At 44.3% G+C, this 20,740-nt stretch overlaps 1 protein-coding gene across 1 annotated transcript; it reads left to right on the top strand.

Annotated features, from left to right (window-relative positions):
* Positions 1 to 23: 23 nt before the first annotated feature.
* On the top strand, positions 24 to 19,277 carry LOC140548883 (serine-protein kinase ATM-like; the record flags this gene model as incomplete). The annotated part of the gene is made up of 45 exons (XM_072672065.1): positions 24 to 112; positions 242 to 406; positions 515 to 590; positions 775 to 905; positions 1,032 to 1,149; positions 1,883 to 2,053; positions 2,141 to 2,316; positions 2,525 to 2,768; positions 3,618 to 3,736; positions 4,038 to 4,164; positions 4,624 to 4,823; positions 5,231 to 5,405; positions 5,770 to 5,934; positions 6,255 to 6,387; positions 6,894 to 6,989; positions 7,174 to 7,345; positions 7,661 to 7,802; positions 7,952 to 8,128; positions 8,353 to 8,530; positions 8,791 to 8,896; positions 8,976 to 9,134; positions 9,701 to 9,809; positions 9,985 to 10,073; positions 10,556 to 10,658; positions 10,771 to 10,919; positions 11,268 to 11,372; positions 11,529 to 11,648; positions 11,856 to 12,090; positions 12,187 to 12,354; positions 12,542 to 12,661; positions 13,240 to 13,457; positions 13,695 to 13,902; positions 14,048 to 14,176; positions 14,450 to 14,590; positions 15,164 to 15,302; positions 15,641 to 15,723; positions 15,826 to 15,966; positions 16,271 to 16,387; positions 16,566 to 16,715; positions 16,926 to 17,091; positions 17,340 to 17,426; positions 17,559 to 17,673; positions 17,753 to 17,816; positions 18,195 to 18,343; positions 18,830 to 19,277. Coding segments are annotated over 45 exons (6,405 nt in total), but the record flags the coding sequence as incomplete, so codon positions are not given.
* Positions 19,278 to 20,740: the final 1,463 nt, after the last annotated feature.

Raw genomic sequence — 20,740 nt, 5'->3', positions numbered from 1 at the left:
TTCTCTCTCTCTCTCTCTCTCTCTCTCAGTACCTGCTTCTCCTGAAGGGACTTCCTGCAGAGGAGATATCTCTGACTGATGAAGAGTTTGATTTCCTGCTCAGACCTCTTGCGTAAGGACCGCTTTCTGCTAGTCGTGTTGATCCGCCTTGTAAAGCTTTGCTGAACTGGTGGAATGGACAGATCTTTTTGGACGGCTGGATCGGTAGATGATTTTCTGATGATCTTTTGCATTCGGACAGGGATGTGTGCTCTCTGTATCGGCAAGACCAGGAAGTGTGTGCTGCCATCGTTTTGGCCCTGCTGCCCTGTGTGCGCAGCCTGGGTCGAGGCAGGTGCGCGACTGAAGGGGATGAGGAGATGGATCACGTACGGGGGACACTGCTCAAGGTGGTCTCAGGCTTTAGGTGAGCGACACGTAAGCCCCCGTAGAGTATGTGGTTCTTTTTTGTAATTCTGATTTAGATAGTTAGTCATTTTACTGCCTTTAAGATAAATCATGTCTCTCTTAACAGCATCTTGGGTAGAAGTGGCAAATGTACTTCAGCTGTAAGGGCAGCTCTGGGCCACTGTTTACTTGCTTTGCTCGAGGTACGTATGTACTCAGGACTGACCGTTCTAAGTGCAGCTGATCGACCGAGGCACGTTTATTTGTACTAAATCTCTGTGATGAACACATTTTGATCTTAAAGTGAAATCTAGTGTCTAAATTATTCCTGTAAGCGTCAGAAATGAAAAAATTCAGATTGATTTTTCTTTTATTGTATGTGTGCAGGCTGACCCTTGCAGTAAGTGGGCGATCTTGGCTCTGAGGGAGGAGGAGCTTCCGGTGTGTGTGGTCCTGCCCTCACACCTTTCTGACTCCCACCACCATGTTCGGATGCTAGCAGCCATGAATGTGGAAAGGTGAGCTTCTGCTGTTGATAACTGGTCTGAATGTCGATCAGGCCTAAATGTTCATTTGCTTATAAAATGTGCAGTCTGATCTAATCTGATGTTGAACTGGGTTCTGCTTACTTTTACCATCTGCAGATTATTCCTGGAGAAGACTATTCAGGGTAGAGACCCAAAAAAAATTCTCCCACTGAAACATCAACAGACAGCCTTTGAGAATGTCTACCTGAGGGCTCAGGAGGGGATGAAAATCCAGGTAAATCTCTAAATAACAAATCAGGCAATTGATTAGTGCTAGAGGTCTAGAACTGTACTGCAGAACCTGTGATGTTTTGCTGAAAAATGAAATGTATTGTTTCCTGACGCGTACTGACTGCCACGACCACCTGTGATGTGCGTTTGGGATCGGTGGTTTCTCTAAGAGCGGTGGTGGCTCAGTGGCTAATGATGACAGGGTTGAGGGTTCGAGACCTGGGTTCACTAAGCTGTTGGGCTCTTAAGCCCCTCTGCTCCCCGGGCGCTGCAGCGAAGGCTTCTCACAGCATCCACTCAGTCCATGGTGATGGAGAACTGGCTTGACTGTAGACAGTGACACTCGGCTGAGGGGGACAGCAGAAGAAGCTCCACCTCCTGATTACCTGCTCTTACTGTAGGTACAGCTGTGGGAACTGATGATCATGCAGATGTTTAGAAACGACTCCAGGAGACATTCCTGACGTGTGTAAATCTACGATTATCCTTATCAGGTCTTCTCTGAGCTCCTTGGACTTTCCCACTGTACTCTGTATTGAGTGCTGCCTGTCAAACCCATCTTATGTGGCACAGAGAAGCTCCCAGCGGTAGTCCATCATGATCTCTTGCAGGAAGTATAGTGGGCAGATGTGCAGTCGGCTGCCTCTTACTGTTCGGTTTATTGTCCACTGTTTGGTGCTGTTTACAGATTATTCTCTACTATCTACCTTCACCCACAATGCATTCTGCTTTCCCAGAGGAATGGAGCCCCAGAGGACCTGCCTGATGAGAAGTTTAATCGGAGGGCCACTCTGCTGAAGAGTCTCTCCGAGGTGATGTGCTGTAGTCCAGTGTGTGAGAAACAGGCCCTCTTTGCTCTCTTTCAGTCCTACAAGGAGAATGGAATTGAGGAGCAACTTGTTAAAAAGGTATGGCTGACCGCGGTTGTAGAACCGTCTCAGTGGCAGCAGATGTTTGTGCTTAGCTAAAGGCTTTTCTTTGTGCTAACCTCGCAGGTGCTGGGTAGTGTGTCTCGATCTTTGGGCTATAGAAGCTCCAAGGCGTTTGTCTGCTCTCACCTGTATTACCTGGTGGCCGAGTGGCTGGCTCAGAGAGAGACGGACTCCAGCTACACACTGCAGTCCTTCCCCTATACACTGCTGAACTACAGCACTCTGGAGGAGTTTTACAGGTAGAGAATGCAGGAGACCGCTGTCTAGTTTATTAGGTTCATCTACCTTTTGATGTCACTCAGATTCACATTATTCATCTGTGAACATGGACCTCTGCAGGACGACTGCTGACCAGATATTATTTTAGGGGTGGACCATTCTCAGAAGCTTTAGATTAGTGATGTGAACAGGGTCAGAGTGTTCTCCTAACTCCGTTCTCCGTCTCAGGTCGTCCTATCACGTGCTTATCCCTCACTTGGTCTTCCTCAACGACTTTGAGCAGGTGAGGTCTATCGGCAGTCATCTTCAGCAGGACTGGAAGAAGCTCCTAGGTAGTTGCTTCCCAAAGATCATGGTGAATATCCTGCCGCATTTCGCCCTTCCGGGTCAAGACACCCACGTGGCTCAGCAGAGGGAGAAGGCTCACCGGGTGTATGACCTACTGAAAGACAGTGACTGTCTGGGTAAACAGGTGGGAGCTCCTTAAACTTCAGTACAGATCTCGCCGAATTTAGAACGAATGGAGGGGGGGGGTCTAATGTAAAAAAAAAAAAAAAAAAAAAAAACACATGAAAATCAGACATGATATATGGATTACATCTTGCTTTTCTATTAGTCTGGTTTATTTGATTTTATTATTATTTATCTGGTTGCAGGAGTAGAGTGGTGGCTGTGGGGGCAGTGGTGGCTCAGCGGTTAGAGCGCCGAGATATCGATAACAGGGTTGTGGGTTCGATTCCCAGGCTCGGCAAGCTGCCACTGTTGGGCCCTTGAGCAAGGCCCTTTACCCTCTCTGCTCCCCGGGCGCTGGAGTTGGCTGCCCACCGCTCTGGGTGTGTGTGTGTACTCACTGCCCCTAACACATGTGTGTGTGTGTGAGTGTGTGTTCACTACCAGATGGGTTAAATGCGGAGGACACATTTCGCTGTACAGTGTACAGTGACAAATACGTGCACCTTTACCTTTACCTTTAGAGGACAAAATAAACATTGTTCAGGTCATTAAGCCAATCAGTCTAGTTACCAGAAGGAAGAATTTGCATCATCAGTTCCCAATCAGAATTCAGTGAGATGTCTTTTTTTTTATCATAGCAATAAAACCAGATAATGGAGGATTTGTGCAGTTTAGTCATCCAGACTGAAGATGTTCATCAGTCAGTCCTGCTAACCTGTGAGTGTGTAAATATTCAGCTCCTGTAGGGATTTTGTTGGAAGAAGAGAAGTAAAAATTGCCTCTCTGGTCACAGACATTAGAAAAGGGAAATCTCTTAAAGAAAATGCAGAATGGAGAATGTGCCAAACTTTCTTTGGTTATTTTCCAGCAAATCGACAATCTGATATGTAGCAACCTGCCGGACATTGTGGTGGAGCTGCTGATGACCCTGTATGAGGGTGCCGGAGCCTCTACTGCAGAAAGCGGAGGACTACAGAAATTTATCGGGTAATATATTAATTATCATCTGAGAAGTTAATATGAAACATGGCTGCGCTTCAGTAGAGCTGTAAGACTAATTTATTTATTTTTCATTGAATTCATAAGCTGGATGGATGCAGCTGTCTAATCACAAGAGCAGCAATCTTAATTAGCCAATAGCCTGCAAATTTTCCAAGAAAGAAAAAACACCATACAAATCTACACCTGAACGTCCTGCTGATGACCAATCAGAAACAGTGTAATAAACAGTTTTATTAGATTGGTTCAACACCTCTGGGTGATGCGGTGTCATGTCCTTTTCTACCAGGGAGCTGGATCCTGCACCCAATCCTCCCTTCTTCAGCTCTAAGGTGATCAAAGCTACGTTACACTACCTGAGCAGCTGCCACAGTGCTAATCACAAGTCTCTGGTGACCATTCTGTCCAAGACGCCGGTGAGGCTCTGACTTTATTTATTTACTTTGTGATATTTTATTTTAACAGGGGATGTGTTTCTTGTTTTAAATATGTAGAAGATTTAGATTATTAGATTATTTGATCATATAAATAGATCCAGTTATATAAAAGACCAGACATCAGTAATTAGTAATTATATGAGATGTCTGAGGAAGAAGTTCCTGAAGTGGTTAGAACAGAGTTAAAATGGGTAAATTTAGTTTCTTTGACATAGTCTGAATGTAGGCTTAATATAATGAAATATGTTAATGTTATTATTTGTGTGTTGTGTTTATATTGATCAGTACTTTGATTATGTAAGGTTTATATTTTGAAACCAGCACGATGCAGCAGTTCTCTAAATATTCTCTATTCTCAAAAAATCTCTTTACACACTGCTTCTCTCTAAATCCAGTTAAAGTCACTAGTGTGTTTTTATGGGTTCTGTTCTTTACCAGATGTCCATGCAGAAGATCCTGGCCTCAGTGTGTGAAAGAGCAGCTGAGACCACCAACGCTTATGAAAGACACCGCATCCTGATGATGTATCACCTGTTTGTGAACCTGCTGCTGCAGGAGGTGAAGGATGGACTGGGTGGAGCCTGGGCTTTTGTGCTCCGAGACATTATTTACACCCTCATACATCAGATCAACAGCAGGTCTGTGTACACACACTGAAATACCATGCACACACACACCTCTAACTCAAACAGGTCACACACACACACACGCACACACACACACACACAAACACACACACCTCTAACTCAAACAGGTCACGCGCACACACACACCTCTAACTCAAACAGGTCACGCACACACACGCGCACGCACACACACACCTCTAACTCAAACAGGTCACGCACACACTAGTGATGGAGGTCTGTAATAGCACATTATCAGACACTCAGACGTTCTCTAATGATGTGCTGTGGTGTCTGATCTAGCCGTTTCTAGACCTCAGAATTCTTCTCAAATTAAATCTCATAATTATTTCATTTGTCTGATGAAACACCGGGTGATTCGGTCACCTGCTTTTTAAAGTGACACCCTGTGTTGTCTTAAGGTCACTCCAGCAAGACGAGGTTTCTACACGCAGTCTTGCTTTGTGCTGCGATCTGCTGGCCACCGTCTGCCAAACTGCTGTCCACTTTTGTGACGACGCTCTAGAGAGCCACCTGCAGGTTATTGTAGGTACTCTCACGGCACAGGTCACTGAGCGTCCTGTTATATCTCAGCAGGTGAGTTCACTGAATCACACCAGTTCGGTACAGAGAATTTCAGACCTACTGAACCAGGTTCAGAGAGTCAGGGCTTTATACAGGTAGTGACACCACGTGTATGTTGGTGTTAATTTTAACCTGGAGAGGTTTTTAGAACCTGCTGGGTAAACATGATGCGCTGTAAACATGATGGACTGAACACTACTAAACCTCATGTTGTGGTGCATGTAAACATGTTCATCAGTTTCTCTGTAAAACAGAGCAGCAGGAGACTTATACAGCATTTCTCCTAATGGTCTATTCAAATCTGAACATTTCTGTATTAATTACTCATCAGAACATCGCAGCTTTGATTAAACTGTGTTTGTCTACTGTGTGTCAGGTGCTGAAACTGCTGAAATTCCTGGTGATGGATAACCCAGACAACAGACACCTGAGAAGAGCCATTCCCTTACTGGAGCCTTTCCCTGACCAGCCAGCCTTCAGAGAGCTGCGAGCAGCCCAGCATGAGCTCAAATACAGCTCCAGAGCTTTCACCCTGAGACAGGTTAGCCAGCGACTGCAGTGCACCTCAGCTTTACTTCATCTTACTTATTTATTAGTAGATTTTTCTTTTTGGTGAATATTAAATTATATATATATATATATATATATATATATATATATATATATATATATATATATATATATATATATATATAAAAATCCTTCATTTATGAAGACATTTCTGAGCTTTCAGGTGGAACAGATGGGTTGATGTGAAGGGTTATGATAAGTTTGAGTTATAAGGGTGGAATGATCCGCTCTCGTCCCACAACGTGATCATTTTGGCTGTTTTTTGTATTTTTTCGTCTCTCTGTTTTGTAGGAGATTGATCATTTTCTGTCTGTGGCGTCCTGTGACTCTTTACCTCTTACTCGGTTGGAGGGCCTGAAGGATTTAAGGAGACAGCTGCACACTCACAAACAGCAGATCGGGCAGCTGCTGAAAGAATGCCATGGTCAGCAACAGACTGCGCTGTCACTTCTACTGTCAGTGTGACTGTTTCATTAACGTTTAATAAACGTTTAAATTAATTCATCAGAAGTAGCAGAGTTACTGATTTCAGTAAAGAGTGTTTAGTCCTGCAGAGGATCATGTCCAGTCTCAGACTGCTTAAATCAGTAGTTTGTACAGCAACTCATAGTCGTTAGCCTGCAGACGCTTAGTTCTCAGAGGAGACTTGCTCCGGCTCCTTCTCAGGTTTATTGATCTAGCAGATTTTACAACAGGCATCGTCTCAAAGAGCTTCAGAAATGCCCCAGAAGTGTTGAGAGCCCTGCATAATGATGTCTAATACTAAACGCTGCTCTGACCTTCTGCTGAAATTAGTGTGACACATTCAGTGTGCTGTAGAAAGAATGTCTGTTTAGCTGTTTACTGCATCTAAAGCTTTAATGAATTTGAATGTTCAGTCTCTAAATGTAGAAAATGTACAGATTTCTCTCATATTCTGCGGTGTTGTAGCTGACCCAGCGGGAAGTGTTTTGGTCAAGCTGGTCCTGAATGTCCTGCAGCTGTGCAAACTTGCAGCCAACCACCCTGGAGGCCGAGACATCTTGGGTGAGCACTTCCTGTTATCAGTTGACATTCTTCACTGAAGACGCTGGGCGTGTTGAGGGTGATCTTTAAAAGCACTGATGGATGAAGTTTGTGACGGACTGGCGTTGGAGGGTCAGAACAGACGGTTTGGGTAAAAGTTTCTGAATTATTAAACACTCAGGTTTTCTTGCTGCTTCTGTTGTAGAGGCTGTTGGTGGTTGCTTGGGGGAACTTGGGCCTGTGGACCTGTCCACTATTGCTCTGCATCATGGAAAAGACCAGATCTACAATCAGGCAGCTGCGCTCTTCCCTGATGCTCTTCCTCAGTGGATCTTCATCATCCTTAGCTGTATAAACAATGCTCTGACGCACCACAGGTAGTTGAGCTGTTCAGCTGAGCTGTTCAGACTGTACGGGTTGGGTTATAGTAAGATGGACCCTGGTGAGGTTGTACTCTGGTGTGTACCAAACACGCCAGCCATGAGCAGGTCCACTAGCAGACAAATTCAGGATGTACAGTTTAAACTGTGAGTACAGTACAACCCATCCTTACAAGGCATGTGATTCCTCAGTGCTGAAGAAGCATGGCATCTTTGAGGAGCTGAAGAATACCATCATTTAAACTTAGTCTAGATCTTTTCTTGGAGTCTTCGCTTTTCTATAGCCACTGTTGCTTTGTCTGTGTGTTTCAGTATTTCTGTCCGTCAGGCTGCTGCTCAGTGTCTAAAAGATGTCCTGGCCACCCAACCTGGCTTGGACTTCTGGGAAATGTACAAGAGCAAGAGAGACCCAATGCTGCTCTACCTGAGTCCTTTCCGCTCTGCCAAGAAAAAAGTAAGTGTCTCACATAATGATCTTAGTCTCAGTGCTGCCCACAGAGAGTAGAAGCTTTTCAACAAGAGAACATGGAATAAACTGTAGCTTAAAACAGATTTCTGGTTTCCCTAATTACTTCAGAAGACATGTTTTTAATATCTGTTTAGGAACAGACAGTGAGAATGGAAGCCCCTCCTTCATCCAGAGAGCGACTGGACAGTGTGGACCTGTGGTCAGTACATCCTGGTCAACACAAGGACTGGCTGAGAGGATTGTGTACTGCTCTGTTGGACAGTGGAGGCGTCCAAAATGAAGCCCTGTTGATGACCAGACCGCTCTGTGAGGTATTCTCCCTTCATTCTGATTTTAATTTAAAGTTTACAGTTTAGCTGAATTGCAGATGGAAACTCTGGGATGCAGACAGGCTGCTCGGCTGGGACAGGAACTTGGTGTGAGTCCAGGGATGTTGACCTTGTACTGGAGGGCTCTAGGTTTAAGTGTGCGTCTTCAACCCTGTCATTAATGTGACTGGAGCTCGGTTAGTATTCTCACTTATCCTCCTCGGCAGGTGAAAACAGATTTCTGCCAGCGGGTTCTGCCCCTCTTCATCCATGACATGCTCCTGGGGGACAGGGACGGCTCCTGGAGGGAACTCCTCTCCACACACATACAGAGGTTCTTCACCGTCTGCTTCAGACCAGCCAACCCCAGCAGCCAGCCCACCACCCCCGTGTTGCCTGATTCAGGTCGAGCTTTATTTCTGGTTGGCCTCCAAATTTTCCCAGTTCACAGTGAAAATAGTCCTATGGAGCAGACTGCTCTGTTAGTCAGATACGCTGTGCAAGCCCACAGTATTAATATGAGCTCTCTAATAAATCACATCCTCACCTGATTCCCTGTGAATGTCAGAGTGGTAAATCCAGTGAATGGTAACGGGGCAATCACTGAAATTTTAAGGCATCAGATGACCAGATATTTGATCCGTTACTGAAATATCGTTGAACAGGGGAGGATTCTAGCAGCCAGACTCAGCCGGATAACTGCTCTCTGCGCACCATGCTGGCAGTCATCGACTACCTGAGGCAGCAGAGCCGTCCGCTGAGGCCGGGCAGGTTTGTACTTCTCTGTCCTCCTCGTTCTGTCACCCAGCTGATTGATTTGTGCTAATAACTGATAACTTTGCTGTTGCAGTACTGAGTATGGAACTGTGTGCGAGTCCAACTTCTGGCTGGATCTGAACTATTTGGAAGTGGCCCGAGCGGCACAGCTCTGTTCAGCCCATTTCACAGCGCTGCTGTACTCTGAGATCTATGTCGACAATATCCGCACCAACATGGAGGAGAGGCGCAGGTACGGCTTGCAGGACTTTTTTGGCCTTTTAAAATCCATAATCTTGAGTCTCCAAGATCTCCTGAATGTTCTGCACTGCTTCTGGGGAGATGTTCTGTGGACAGATGAGACCAAAAGAGGAACTGTTTAGAATCACTGAAGGAACAATGAATCCAAACAAGACTAGTGGGAAAAGAAGAAGAAATCAAATCAAACACTGGAAAAATTTCTGTTCCAGCTTGTTCCATTCTGTTTCTGAGGTTTGATTGCTTTTTGACGTCACGGCTCCTCCAGTGAGGCATTAGCTGTATTGTGTACTGTATCTTCTATGTGAGGAAGTGAGCAGATTACTGATGGAGCAGACTGAACAGGATGACCGAGACCAGGTCAATCTAAAATAGTCCCTCCCAGCAATATCCAGACCCCAAAACATCTACACTAGACTGGGTGTCTCCCTCTATAATACTGTACAGCAGCTTTGGGCTAGGTGATGACCGAATGCCTGGTCACAATGCGTTCTGTGTGTGTGTGTGTGTGTGTGTGTGTGTGTGTGTGTGTGTGTGTGTGTGTCTTTCGTGGTGTTTCAGAGCACAATCTAGAACATCAAGAAAGATCACATTTGAGGACGGCAGCCAGAACCTGTCCATTGGCAGCATGTCAGAGAAGAGTGTGGAGGACTCTGGCATTAGCCTGCAGGTATCCATCAGTCCTGTTCCACCACAGTTCCGTCTGTCTCTTAACCCAGATTCAGCAGATCAGCCGAGACCAGTTTGCGATCAGTTGTGTGCTTGATGTGTGTCAGTGTTCGATGTTAATTAGATGTTTGGCTATTCAGGATGTTAGGTGTGTATCTCTGTATGCTGATTTGCAGGACCTGCTGATAGAGGTGTACAGGAGCATAGGGGAACCTGATAGCCTGTACGGGTGTGGAGGTGGCAAGTTGATTAATCCTCTAACCAGGTAAGCTTTGTGTTGAGCTTGTGTGAGGTAGTGTTTTTAGTAGATATGATCAGGGTTCTACAGCACGAACAGAACACTTCCATTTTTTTTAAACAAACAGAATTCTAGTTTAGGAGAATCAGGACAAATTTAAGAATGCAGGAACAGGATATAGTTATTAAAGGACTGAAAATAGTCTTGTCCTTGAGGGTTTGGACAATGCAGGAAGAATTCAACTGTATTATTAAATATACTGACCGACTGATCAGAGAAAGAGAAATGCTAGAATTAATAAAAGTTTTATTAATAAAAGAGCAGAGCACCAGAGGACTATTATGTTCTGTGAAGGAAAAAGAAATAATTCACAAACGAATCTTAAAAGTAAGACTAAATAACATGATCTCATTTCTGAGAGTAACCTCCATCCGTTTTAGGAACAACAGCATTTCTTTACAAAGTGTTCATTTAAATATTAATAATCCTGTGTTCTTCTACTGTCTCAGAATTAGGACATATGAACATGAATCCCTGTGGGGAAAAGCACTGGCTTCATATGACCTTCACTCCAACCTCCCAGAGGCCACGAGGCAGGTTGGCATAGTGGAGGTATGGTACCCCAATTTAGACCAATTAATGGCTTAACAGTTCTGTGGTCATTGCGTCAGCATTTTCCCAGGTCTGTAGCAGTGGCTGTAAATGTGAACCTGTTCTCATTCAGGGTCTTCAGAACATGGGCCTGTGTGGAATCCTCAGCACCTACCTAAGAGGGTTAGAGACAGAGGTGGCTGAGTGGGGGCCCGAGCTCTGTGAGCGCCACTTCCAGGCGGCTTGGAGGAGCACGCAGTGGGACACAGACCTGCCTGGGAGGTGTGTGTGTGTGTGTGTGTGTGTGTGTGTGTGTGTGTGTGTGTGTGTGTGTGCGTGTGTGTGTGTGTGTGTGTATTCTGAGTAATGTATAAAACCATACTGTAGCCTGAGGCCTACACACAGTTATTTTCCACTGAAGAAATAAATGTTATTCAATCAGAGCATCACTGCTAATCGGTTTTTACTGTTTTTGAATCCATGATGGGAATCTGCAGTTGGTCTTTGTCCTGAATCAGAATTTCAGGTTTTGTCTGACTGCTTTGATGTATATATTTTAACCACCCTTTAGTTCAGGAGTGAACTCCAACAATTAACCATCGACTTTACACTTTCTTCAATATTTAGCAGGAGTGAGAAACTGAATCCTGGCTTCAATGAGTCTGTGTTTACTGCTTTACACGCTCTGAAGGACAAAGACGCCTATGTGTTTGAACAAACTCTAAAATATGCCAGGTGGGCTCAGAACAGACACCCCCCCCCAACATAACCAGTCTATACTCAATCAGCCTGTCAGCCTGCTAAACTGTAATTTACCATTGATCTCTGTGTGTGTGTGTGTGTGTGTGTGTGTGTGTGTGTGTGTGTGTGTGTGTGTGTGTGTGTTCTCAGGGGTAATGGAGTAGAGGAGCTCTGTCGTGGCAGTCTGGAGGCTGTGTCCTCTCTCTACCCTGCTCTCCGTAGTTTACAGATGATCGAGGAGCTGCACGGTGTCAAAGCACTTTTTTTAAGGTAGGACTGTGGGTGGAAAACACAGCGGGGGTCTTTAGTTCTTGTGAATTGGTAAAAACATTGTTATTAGGGTAAAGGGACTTGTGCCCCTCTGTTAGAGAAGAACTGGTGTTTAGATGGATCAGTAGCAGCTCTGTAGCTCAGGTAAACTCGCGTCTGCTGATATGGTCTGAAGATGAGCTCTGCCTATGTCCGTGTTCCGTCTAGCCCTCATACTGACTCTGACCTGGTGGAGATCTACCGTAAGTGGCATCAGCATTTAGACCTGCTGACAGACAGCGCCTTCAGCCTGGTAGAGCCAATCCTGGCTCTGCGGTCTTCCATTCAGGAAACGCTGCTGACCTGCGAGACTGACCAAGACAGGAAGAGCTACCTTAACTCTGCCTACTCCTCCCACCTGATGGAGCTGTGCAGCCTGGCCCGCTCAGCGGGTAACACACAGGTTTGGTTTACACTTATAGTTAGTATCTGTGTGTATTTGTCGACGTTTTTATTCCAAAATGCAGAGAATCCAATCCAAATGCTCTTTCTTTGACAGCTGGCTGAACGAGCAGTGTTTCAAATGAAGCAACACAGCGGGGTGAGCAGAGGCACTGTTGACTCCTGGGCCTGGCAGCTGGAGGAGGCCCAGTTGTTCTGGGTGAAAAAGGAGCAAGAGCTGGCCCTGGCACTGCTCAGACAAATGATCGACAAGCTGGAAGATCTGGTTAGTCGAAGCTTTGAACTGAGGGCCGGCTGGTGTAGTCTGTCAGGGCTGAGAGAGAGCAGCATTAATGAGGGACTGTGTGAGGTTTAGTCTGAGGTTCTAACGATCAGATCAGATTAATGCTCCATTCTACAGTTTTTCTTCTGTGTGTATGTGTGTATGCACGTGTGTGTGTGTGTGAGAACAGGTGGACGTGAACCCTGCTGTGGTGCCGGTGTACTCTGAGTGTCTGAGGCTTTGTGGAAGTTGGCTGTCTGAGACTTGTCTGGAGAGTCCTGCTGTAATACTAGAGAGCTTCCTGGAGAGGGTATACATCCCTTACACACTGGACCCCTGGGCATTATGGCAGGATTATGTTACTTATGTTCATCTATTAATAGTTAAATAAATAGAAAAACACATTTTATTTATGGAATGAAGAAATGTGGGCGAGCAAAGTCGGGTCATAAGTCAGTTATGAAGTAAAGAAATTCACAAACGAATCTTAAAAGTAAGACTAATTAACATGATCTCATTTCTGATAGTAACCTCCATTTGTTTCAGTAACAACAGCATTTCTTTACAAAGTGTTCATTTAAATATTAATAATTCTGTGTTCTTCTACTGTCTCAGAATTAGGACCTATGAACATGAATCCCTGTGGGGAAAAGCACTGGCTTTATATGACCTAAATCGTTCTCTATCTACTGTTTAGATTTGTACACAATCTGCGATAAATCTAATTTTAAATCTGATCCTGGTTTCTATGGGTGCAAGAATAAAAAGATTGTTGTCCACAAAAGAATCAGACGATATTCACTCACATGCAGCCAATCATTTATTTATTCTGTGTTTTTTGTATTTTACAGTGTTATGACCTAAAGTTTTATGACTTTGTTTGACCAGGCTGTCGAGGCAATTGTGGGCCATGGTGGGGCTTCAGACCCCAAACTGCAGAGCCAGATGACCCAGGCCTTCCTGTCGCTGGCCCGCTTCTCTGACGCACAGTATCAGGGCATTGAGAACTACATGAGGTCATCAGAGTTTGAGAATAAGCAGGCTCTGCTGGAGAAGGCCAAAGAGGAGGTGGTTCTCATGAAAGAGAGAAATGTGACCAACAACAGGTCGGTGACTTAATTTATTCATTTGTTTATTTATTTTTTCCTTCTGCCAGCGTCTCCCGTAGTGTGTAGATCTGTATAGTGTGTTTAGAGCCGCTCGGCAGGAGAACACTGCTTCCCTCCTTGTGTGTGAGTTTGGAGTTTGATTCCTCCCCTATGAAAAGCCACCACACTATAGCAGGTAATATACGGCAGTGCTGTGTGTAACGTTATAAAACAGTGGAATGTGATGTGGTGTAGGTACACAGTGAAGGTACAGAGGGAGCTGGAGCTGGACGTGCGGGCAATGGCCAACCTGAAGGCTGACCGCAGGCGTTTCCTCCTCAAGGCCGTGGAGAATTACATTCGATGCTTAGAGCTGGGCGAGGAGCATGACACCTGGGTCTTCCGCCTGGCCTCTCTCTGGCTGGAGAACGCTGATGTCAGAAACGTCAATGATATGATGAAGGTGAGGCGACTATAGTTCCCAAGAACTGTTCAGCACACACTTATGAGCATCCCTTTACATTGGGTTAAAGGTCAGGGTTTTTTATTGTGTGTGTGTGTGTGTGTGTGTGTGTGTGTGTGTGTGTGTTTGACTGTGTGTGTGGTAGGAAGGTGTGAAAAAGATCCCATCATACAAGTTCCTGCCCCTGATGTACCAGTTGGCTGCTCGCATGGGCACCAAACTCTCAAACTCGCTCACTCCAGAGGACGTGGGGTTCCATAATGTTCTGAATGAGGTACTTCATGTTTCCTGACTGTTCTCGTAATGTTTTTGTTATACCCTGTAGCTACACTCACTTACCATTTAATTAAGTACACCTACCATAAAGAATGAATGACCGCTACGGTTGATGCATCTGTTCCTGCACAGTTTAGAGCTATAGAGTGGCTAACAGATTATGCGTAGGTAAAAAAAGCTAGTTCCTCGAAGTGGTCAGGAAATGTTTACTGGAGTCCAGACCAGTGTTGGATTTACTAAATGGCCTTATTGGTTCTGTTGTTTGATTTAGCTAATCTGTCGGGCATCCATGGACCATCCTCATCACACACTCTTCATTATTCTTGCATTGGTCAATGCCAACAAAGACGAGACTTTCTCCCGCAGCCGGCTGTCCAGGAACAGCACACGCCAGCCCTCGCCTCTGGACCTGGTATATCTGCATGAATAAATTAAAGTTATACGCTTACAAAGCTCCTCTCCAATACCCAGGGAGATTTACAATCGACACTCTACACAATCCCTTGCATTCAGCGCTCGACCAGCCATCACACACCTGAGACTGAGGCAGTTAGTCTGCTTTCGCATTAGGGTCACTACTACTTTTTTTTAACCCTAATGAACTAGTCCTTCACTAGATGATCACTATTGTTTATTTACCAACATATAAACAAACAAAAACGCGCTGAGCGTGTTCTGGACATCAGTGTAAAGATTTCATTAGTAGCAGTAGCATCTTCACACAGTTTCTCACACAGGTTTGTTAAGACTTTACTGAGAGATGCGCACTAGAGCGGCTTCCTGGAAAAAGATCAGCCCTGTTAGAGGGCAGTATGAGCATGAATCTAAAAGAACACTGTGTTTCTTCCTGTCAGAGAGTCCAAAAATGTGCATTAACAAGTGATGTAGAACTTCTGTTTAATTAAATAAAGAAGTTTAGTGGACGGGGACAGCCCTGGTTTTACTCGGATATTGATTTGTGATGATCTGTGGTTCTGGTCTGCAGGAAAGAGCAGAGGTGGCGCTGAAAATCATCAACGTGATCCGGAAGCAGAAGGCACAGATGATCCAGGGAATTGAGACACTCTGCAGTGCCTACATCACCCTGGCATATATGGATGTGAATCGGCATAAAACTGAGAAGAGTGAGTTTTTTTTTTTCTGTATTTTCTCATGGAGGCATATTAGAACAGTGTTTGCAGTAGGGGTGTGTGATATAGATAAGAGGGGAAATTAAGTTATCATAAGGAAAATGTTTGATACTGCAATGTGCAAAATCAGAAAATGGCCAAAGCTCAAGAAGAAACCCTCAGTAGACAGTGCTGCACAAACATCAGAGACCATGCGTCAGTCACTAAATTCACTGCATTCATGCTTCAGGAAGGGGAAAATGTGTATTTAACAGAAAATACCCAGATACCAAAATATGCTGTTTTTTATACTTATTCATGTTTGTTTTAAATGTTTCTGTGTGTTTGTACAGAAGCAATACCCATTCCAGCAGATCAGCCCATCATGAAAATCAAAGATCTAGACAGCGTCATCATCCCCACCATGGACATCAAGGTTCATATCAGTTCCTGATCCGGAGTGTGTGTACTGCTACTTTTCTGGGTTTATATCGTTGCCTCGACTGTCACACTATTTGTCTGTCTGTGTTTGATGCAGGTGGATCCGTCAGGCAAATATGAGGATCTGGTCACCATCAGCTCTTTCAGACCTCACTTTCACCTGGCTGGAGGCGTCAACCTGCCCAAGATCATTGATTGCATTGGTTCAGATGGAAAGAGCAGGAGACAGCTAGTAAAGGTGAGACAACATAAACATCACGTAGGCGTGATTATCTCAGTGTAAAGTTGGTTTACTGTGTAGTGGAAAAACATGTCTGCAGTTAAAACTGAAGTGAGCGGAGTGTGATTTGTACAGTGCAGCTCTCTAAAGGATCTTACTCTGTAGAGATGATCTAGAGGGTCAGGCACAGATAACCCCTTATCCGAACTACATGCATTTTTGTGAAACTAACAGTAAATCTAAACTATACAGCTGTGAAGTAATGTGAGAATAATGGAGCTGCTCAGTGTTGTTTACTGATGCTGTGAGTTGGATCTGACAGGGCCAGGACGACCTGAGGCAGGATGCGGTGATGCAGCAGGTTTTTCACATGTGCTCCACACTTCTGCAGCGCAATGCTGAGACCCGCAAGAGGAAGCTCAACATTCGCCGATACAAAGTAAAGTTCCGTTCTGCTTTTCAGGACCAGAAGCTCCATGTTCATCATTTAGAATTCAGTCATAAGGGCTTCATTCCACCATGGCTTTCATTTATCCTCCAGCTTTCCTTCTCACTGAGGTGCCGGTGTGCCAGTCTTGGACGTTTTATCATTTTTTTGGATGCTTGTACTTGCCTAGGTGGTGCCTTTCTCGCAGCGCAGTGGAGTTTTGGAGTGGTGCTCCGGTACTGTACCCATAGGAGAGTTTTTGGTCGACCCACAGAAGGGAGCACACAAGCGCTTTCGGCCAAAAGACTGGACCAGCCTGGCCTGTCGCAAAAAGATGATGGTACACCTTCTAGTAGTTGTAGTACATAGCACACAATATTACGAAATGACATTCCCCCAAATTACTCTATAATTACACTATTACAACTATTAAATTACAACTATAAGCTGCTATTTGGTCTAATGGACCCTTGGATTGCATGTTTTTAACCTGATGGCGATGGTGTATGAACTGATCTTATCACTGTGCTGCGCTGCTTATGTGGTTTAGGAAGCTCAGAGGATGGAATTTGACATGAAGCTCCAGGCGTTCACAGAGGTTTGCCAGAACTTCCGCCCTGTGTTTCGCTACTTCTGCATGGAGAGATTTCTGGATCCAGCCGTGTGGTTGGAGAAAAGGCTGGCGTACACCCGCAGTGTAGCGACTTCATCTATAGGTACTGAAACATTGAATAACAGTGTAACTGTGTCTTAGCAGATGAGCCTCTTAAATATGTCTAATAACAACCGCTTAAGTCTAAGAGGGGGACATTTCCTTAGCTTCAACCAGTTTCCCAGCTCAGCTCTAATATAGTAGATATGCTTAAATGCAAGCTAATGGGAATCAGTGTAGACGTTTTTTCTGTCAGTAGTGGAGCATCTGAGGGCTGTATTCCTTCACTATAATTGATTGTGTTTCTCACAGTGGGCTACATCGTTGGACTGGGTGATCGGCATATTCAGAATATTCTGATAGACGAGGAGACTGCGGAACTGGTCCACATAGACCTGGGTGAGTGGAGACACGAAAAGATTCGTTTTCAGTTTCATTCCGAAATTCCTGAAGCAAAACCCCACAAAGTGATGATCAAAGGTAAAGCATCTAAAGTAAAGTGGTTTTAATCTGCAGTGTTTCTCTTGATAGGTGTTGCCTTTGAGCAGGGGAAGATTTTACCTACTCCAGAGACTGTGCCTTTCAGGCTGTCCCGAGACATTGTGGATGGCATGGGTATCGCTGGTGTGGAGGGAGTCTTCAGAAGGTCAGTCCCTAACTTGATCTTGGTGCATTTTAGCTTTCAGCTTAAATAAATGATTTATAAAATTCCTTTTTTCACTAAGATGCTGTGAGAAGACCATGGAGGTGATGAGGAGTTCTCAAGAAGTTCTGTTGACCATAGTGGAGGTATATGCTTATGTTTGTAGAAAACTGTTGATGAAATAAATCTGTTAAACAGGTAGACTTTACACTAGATTGTGGAAAATTGCTGTAGAGATTTGATAGCATTTAGCTATCAGTACCACACCTCAACACTTTATTAGTATAACATCACCACTGTTACTCAAAAAACCTGATGTCTTCATGTTTGGCAATTTTCACTTTTGGCTGGGGGCTTCATACCCCCATACCCCTTCATAGTTATTCTCGGTGACTTTATGCTCAGGGGAAGCTCCTCCAGAGTGTCCCATCAATGCTTTTATGGATCAGATAAGTCAGCAATAGGTGTGTGTGTGTGTGTGTGTGTGTGTGTGTGTGTGTGTGTGTGTGTGTGTGTGTATACAGGTGTTGCTGTATGATCCATTGTTTGATTGGACAATGAACCCGCTGAAAGCTTTCCACCTGCAACAGCAGCAGGATGAGCAGGCTGAACTGAATGCCACCCTCAACCCCACACCTGCCGGAGAGGAGCCTGAGGCATATCGCAAAGCCAGGTTTGGGGCCTTGTACACACACACACAATTATTTGATTCTGTATGTTTAGGACAACAGGAAACCAGCTCAGACCCGCAGAATTTAATCTGGGCATGTCCCCTAGAACCACATCCCTGCCCCGGCCCCTTCCCTTAGACAGCAAATGGGAGCTGTCTAGTACCATGTTCTGAATTCAGAAGGCGTGTTTTTTCAGATCTGTACAGAGACGTACGCTACCCCAATAACAGAAGAGGCTGGTACTGGACTGGTGCTGTACGTCCAGCCTGAACCGAAACTCTGGGTTAGGTTGTTGGCCAACACTGCCTCACTGTTATTTGCTTGCTTGCTCAGTCCTGTGACCCAGTATCAGCTGTATTCCCCCCCACAGTGGTTCAGTGTTGTATTACTTTGTTAATATTAATTATTATTAACTCAGTACAGTGTGTTGATGATGGGTGGAAAGGTCTGTTCTGACACGTTGGCCACTTTCTTGTTTCTTGTGACAGTGATAGTCAGAGTTTCAACAAGGTGGCGGAGCGGGTTCTGCTGCGGCTGCAGGAGAAGCTGAAGGGTGTGGAGGAGGGGGCGGTGCTCAGTGTGGGTGGACAGGTTAACCTCCTCATCCAGCAGGCCATGGACCCCAAAAACCTCAGCCGCTTGTTCCCCGGCTGGCAGGCCTGGGTCTAATGTGTGCGTGCACACACACACACACACACACACACACACACACACACACACGTAAACTGAAAACATAAGGCAGTTGCTGTCGGAGGTATGAGTTTCCTACATCCCGTATCTGTGCCGTACAGCAGTCACTCCGCCCACACAGCCATTTTTACTTAGCAGTTACCAGGTTTACAGAATGACAGCAGAAATCCTATTCAACCCAAACAAAGCCACCGGAGAGCACACACACACACACACACACACACACACACACACACACAAATTAAACATCCTTTAAAATTAAGAACAATCCAATAGCCGGTGTTCTGTAAATTTCCCAGTAGTAGCTATAAAAAACAATTGTGGGCGGAGCCTGAAGGGGTCAATTCTGACTGTTCTTGAAAACCTTGTACAGCAGAGGTCAGAGAACTTAAAGCACTTACATGTAAATAAGGTCTGAGGGAGCCCAAAGATGAATGTTTAGTGTCGTTTCCACCGTCTCAGTCTTTTTTTAATCACATGGACTCGTCACTGCAGACGCCAGAATGCAGAGTTCAGAATCTATCACCGTTAAACCTGAATAATTTGTGATTTCCTGATTTACTGTAATTCCAGTTTTACTGCACTGTTACTGAATGTTTACTGCCAATGTAAAGGATGTCTTTTATAGTTTTCATTTATGAACTATAAAATATTTCGGTTCATGATTAATGTACAATAATGAGAAAGAATATAAAATTAAATAAAATATTACAGTGAAAATCTGATCCACTTATTTCAGTCTTTTATACAAAAAATGGCAGAGTGTGCTGTTGACCAGCCCTCTCCCTCTCTCTCTCTCTCGCATTAGTCTTTATTGAGAATGACAGACAGTAAACACTCATTCGTAGCTAAAGAGGAGTGGTACTAACGGGTGTAAAGAAAAGGTGAAACCTGTATCCACCTGACCAGCAGACCATTTTCTGAAATCAGGAGCCACAGTCACTGGTGAGTTTCTGATGATTATTATTATTATTATTATTATTATTACTTTCTTCTTCTTAAGGGATTCTGAAGCAATTTTGCTCTAACCTGCATCTTGATGAGGTTGAGGATAGGATAGAAAAAACAAATTATTAATGGATCAGTTATGGAAATAACTGGATTATTTTTGGAACATTAGCTGCAGGATTGGGTCATATTTAAACTCCTACATACCCTCTGAAGAGCATTTCCAACACCAGGCCTCTTGCGCCACTTTAAGAAGATGATGGACGGTGGTGTAAGTACAGAAATCCAAAAATACTGAACATACTGAATATTGCATTTTACTGTATTTATATGATTAAGTTATTGTTTGTAGTTTCTCTGTTTCATCTGGGATTAAAATAAATACATCAGTACATCCACTGATTCTCCTTCTGTAGATATACTTTATCCCAGTGTTTGAGAAAGTCAGACAGTCTGAGACGGATTCTGCCCTGGATCAGCCTCAGTATATCATCCAGACTCTTCCAGCACCAGAACCAGACCCTGGAAGTAAGGCAGAATTCCTTACACTGAGCTGAATCCTCAGACGGTGGAAAAAACCTAAAGATATTATAGAGATAGAGATTTCCACAAGTTCTTGGTGGTAAATCAGGAACACATCACACACCATCGTCTGATTCATTAATTACAGGAAATATCAAAAGAAATTACATTCCCCTAATGCAGTTATTGTGATTATTATTGTTATTATTATTATTATTATTATTATTATTCATAAATAA

Source organism: Salminus brasiliensis, unplaced genomic scaffold (genome assembly GCF_030463535.1).
Source record: "Salminus brasiliensis unplaced genomic scaffold, fSalBra1.hap2 scaffold_157, whole genome shotgun sequence".
Lineage (NCBI taxonomy): Eukaryota > Metazoa > Chordata > Actinopteri > Characiformes > Bryconidae > Salminus > Salminus brasiliensis.
Note: the sequence above shows the minus strand (reverse complement) of the source record. Positions and strands in the feature narration are given on the sequence as shown.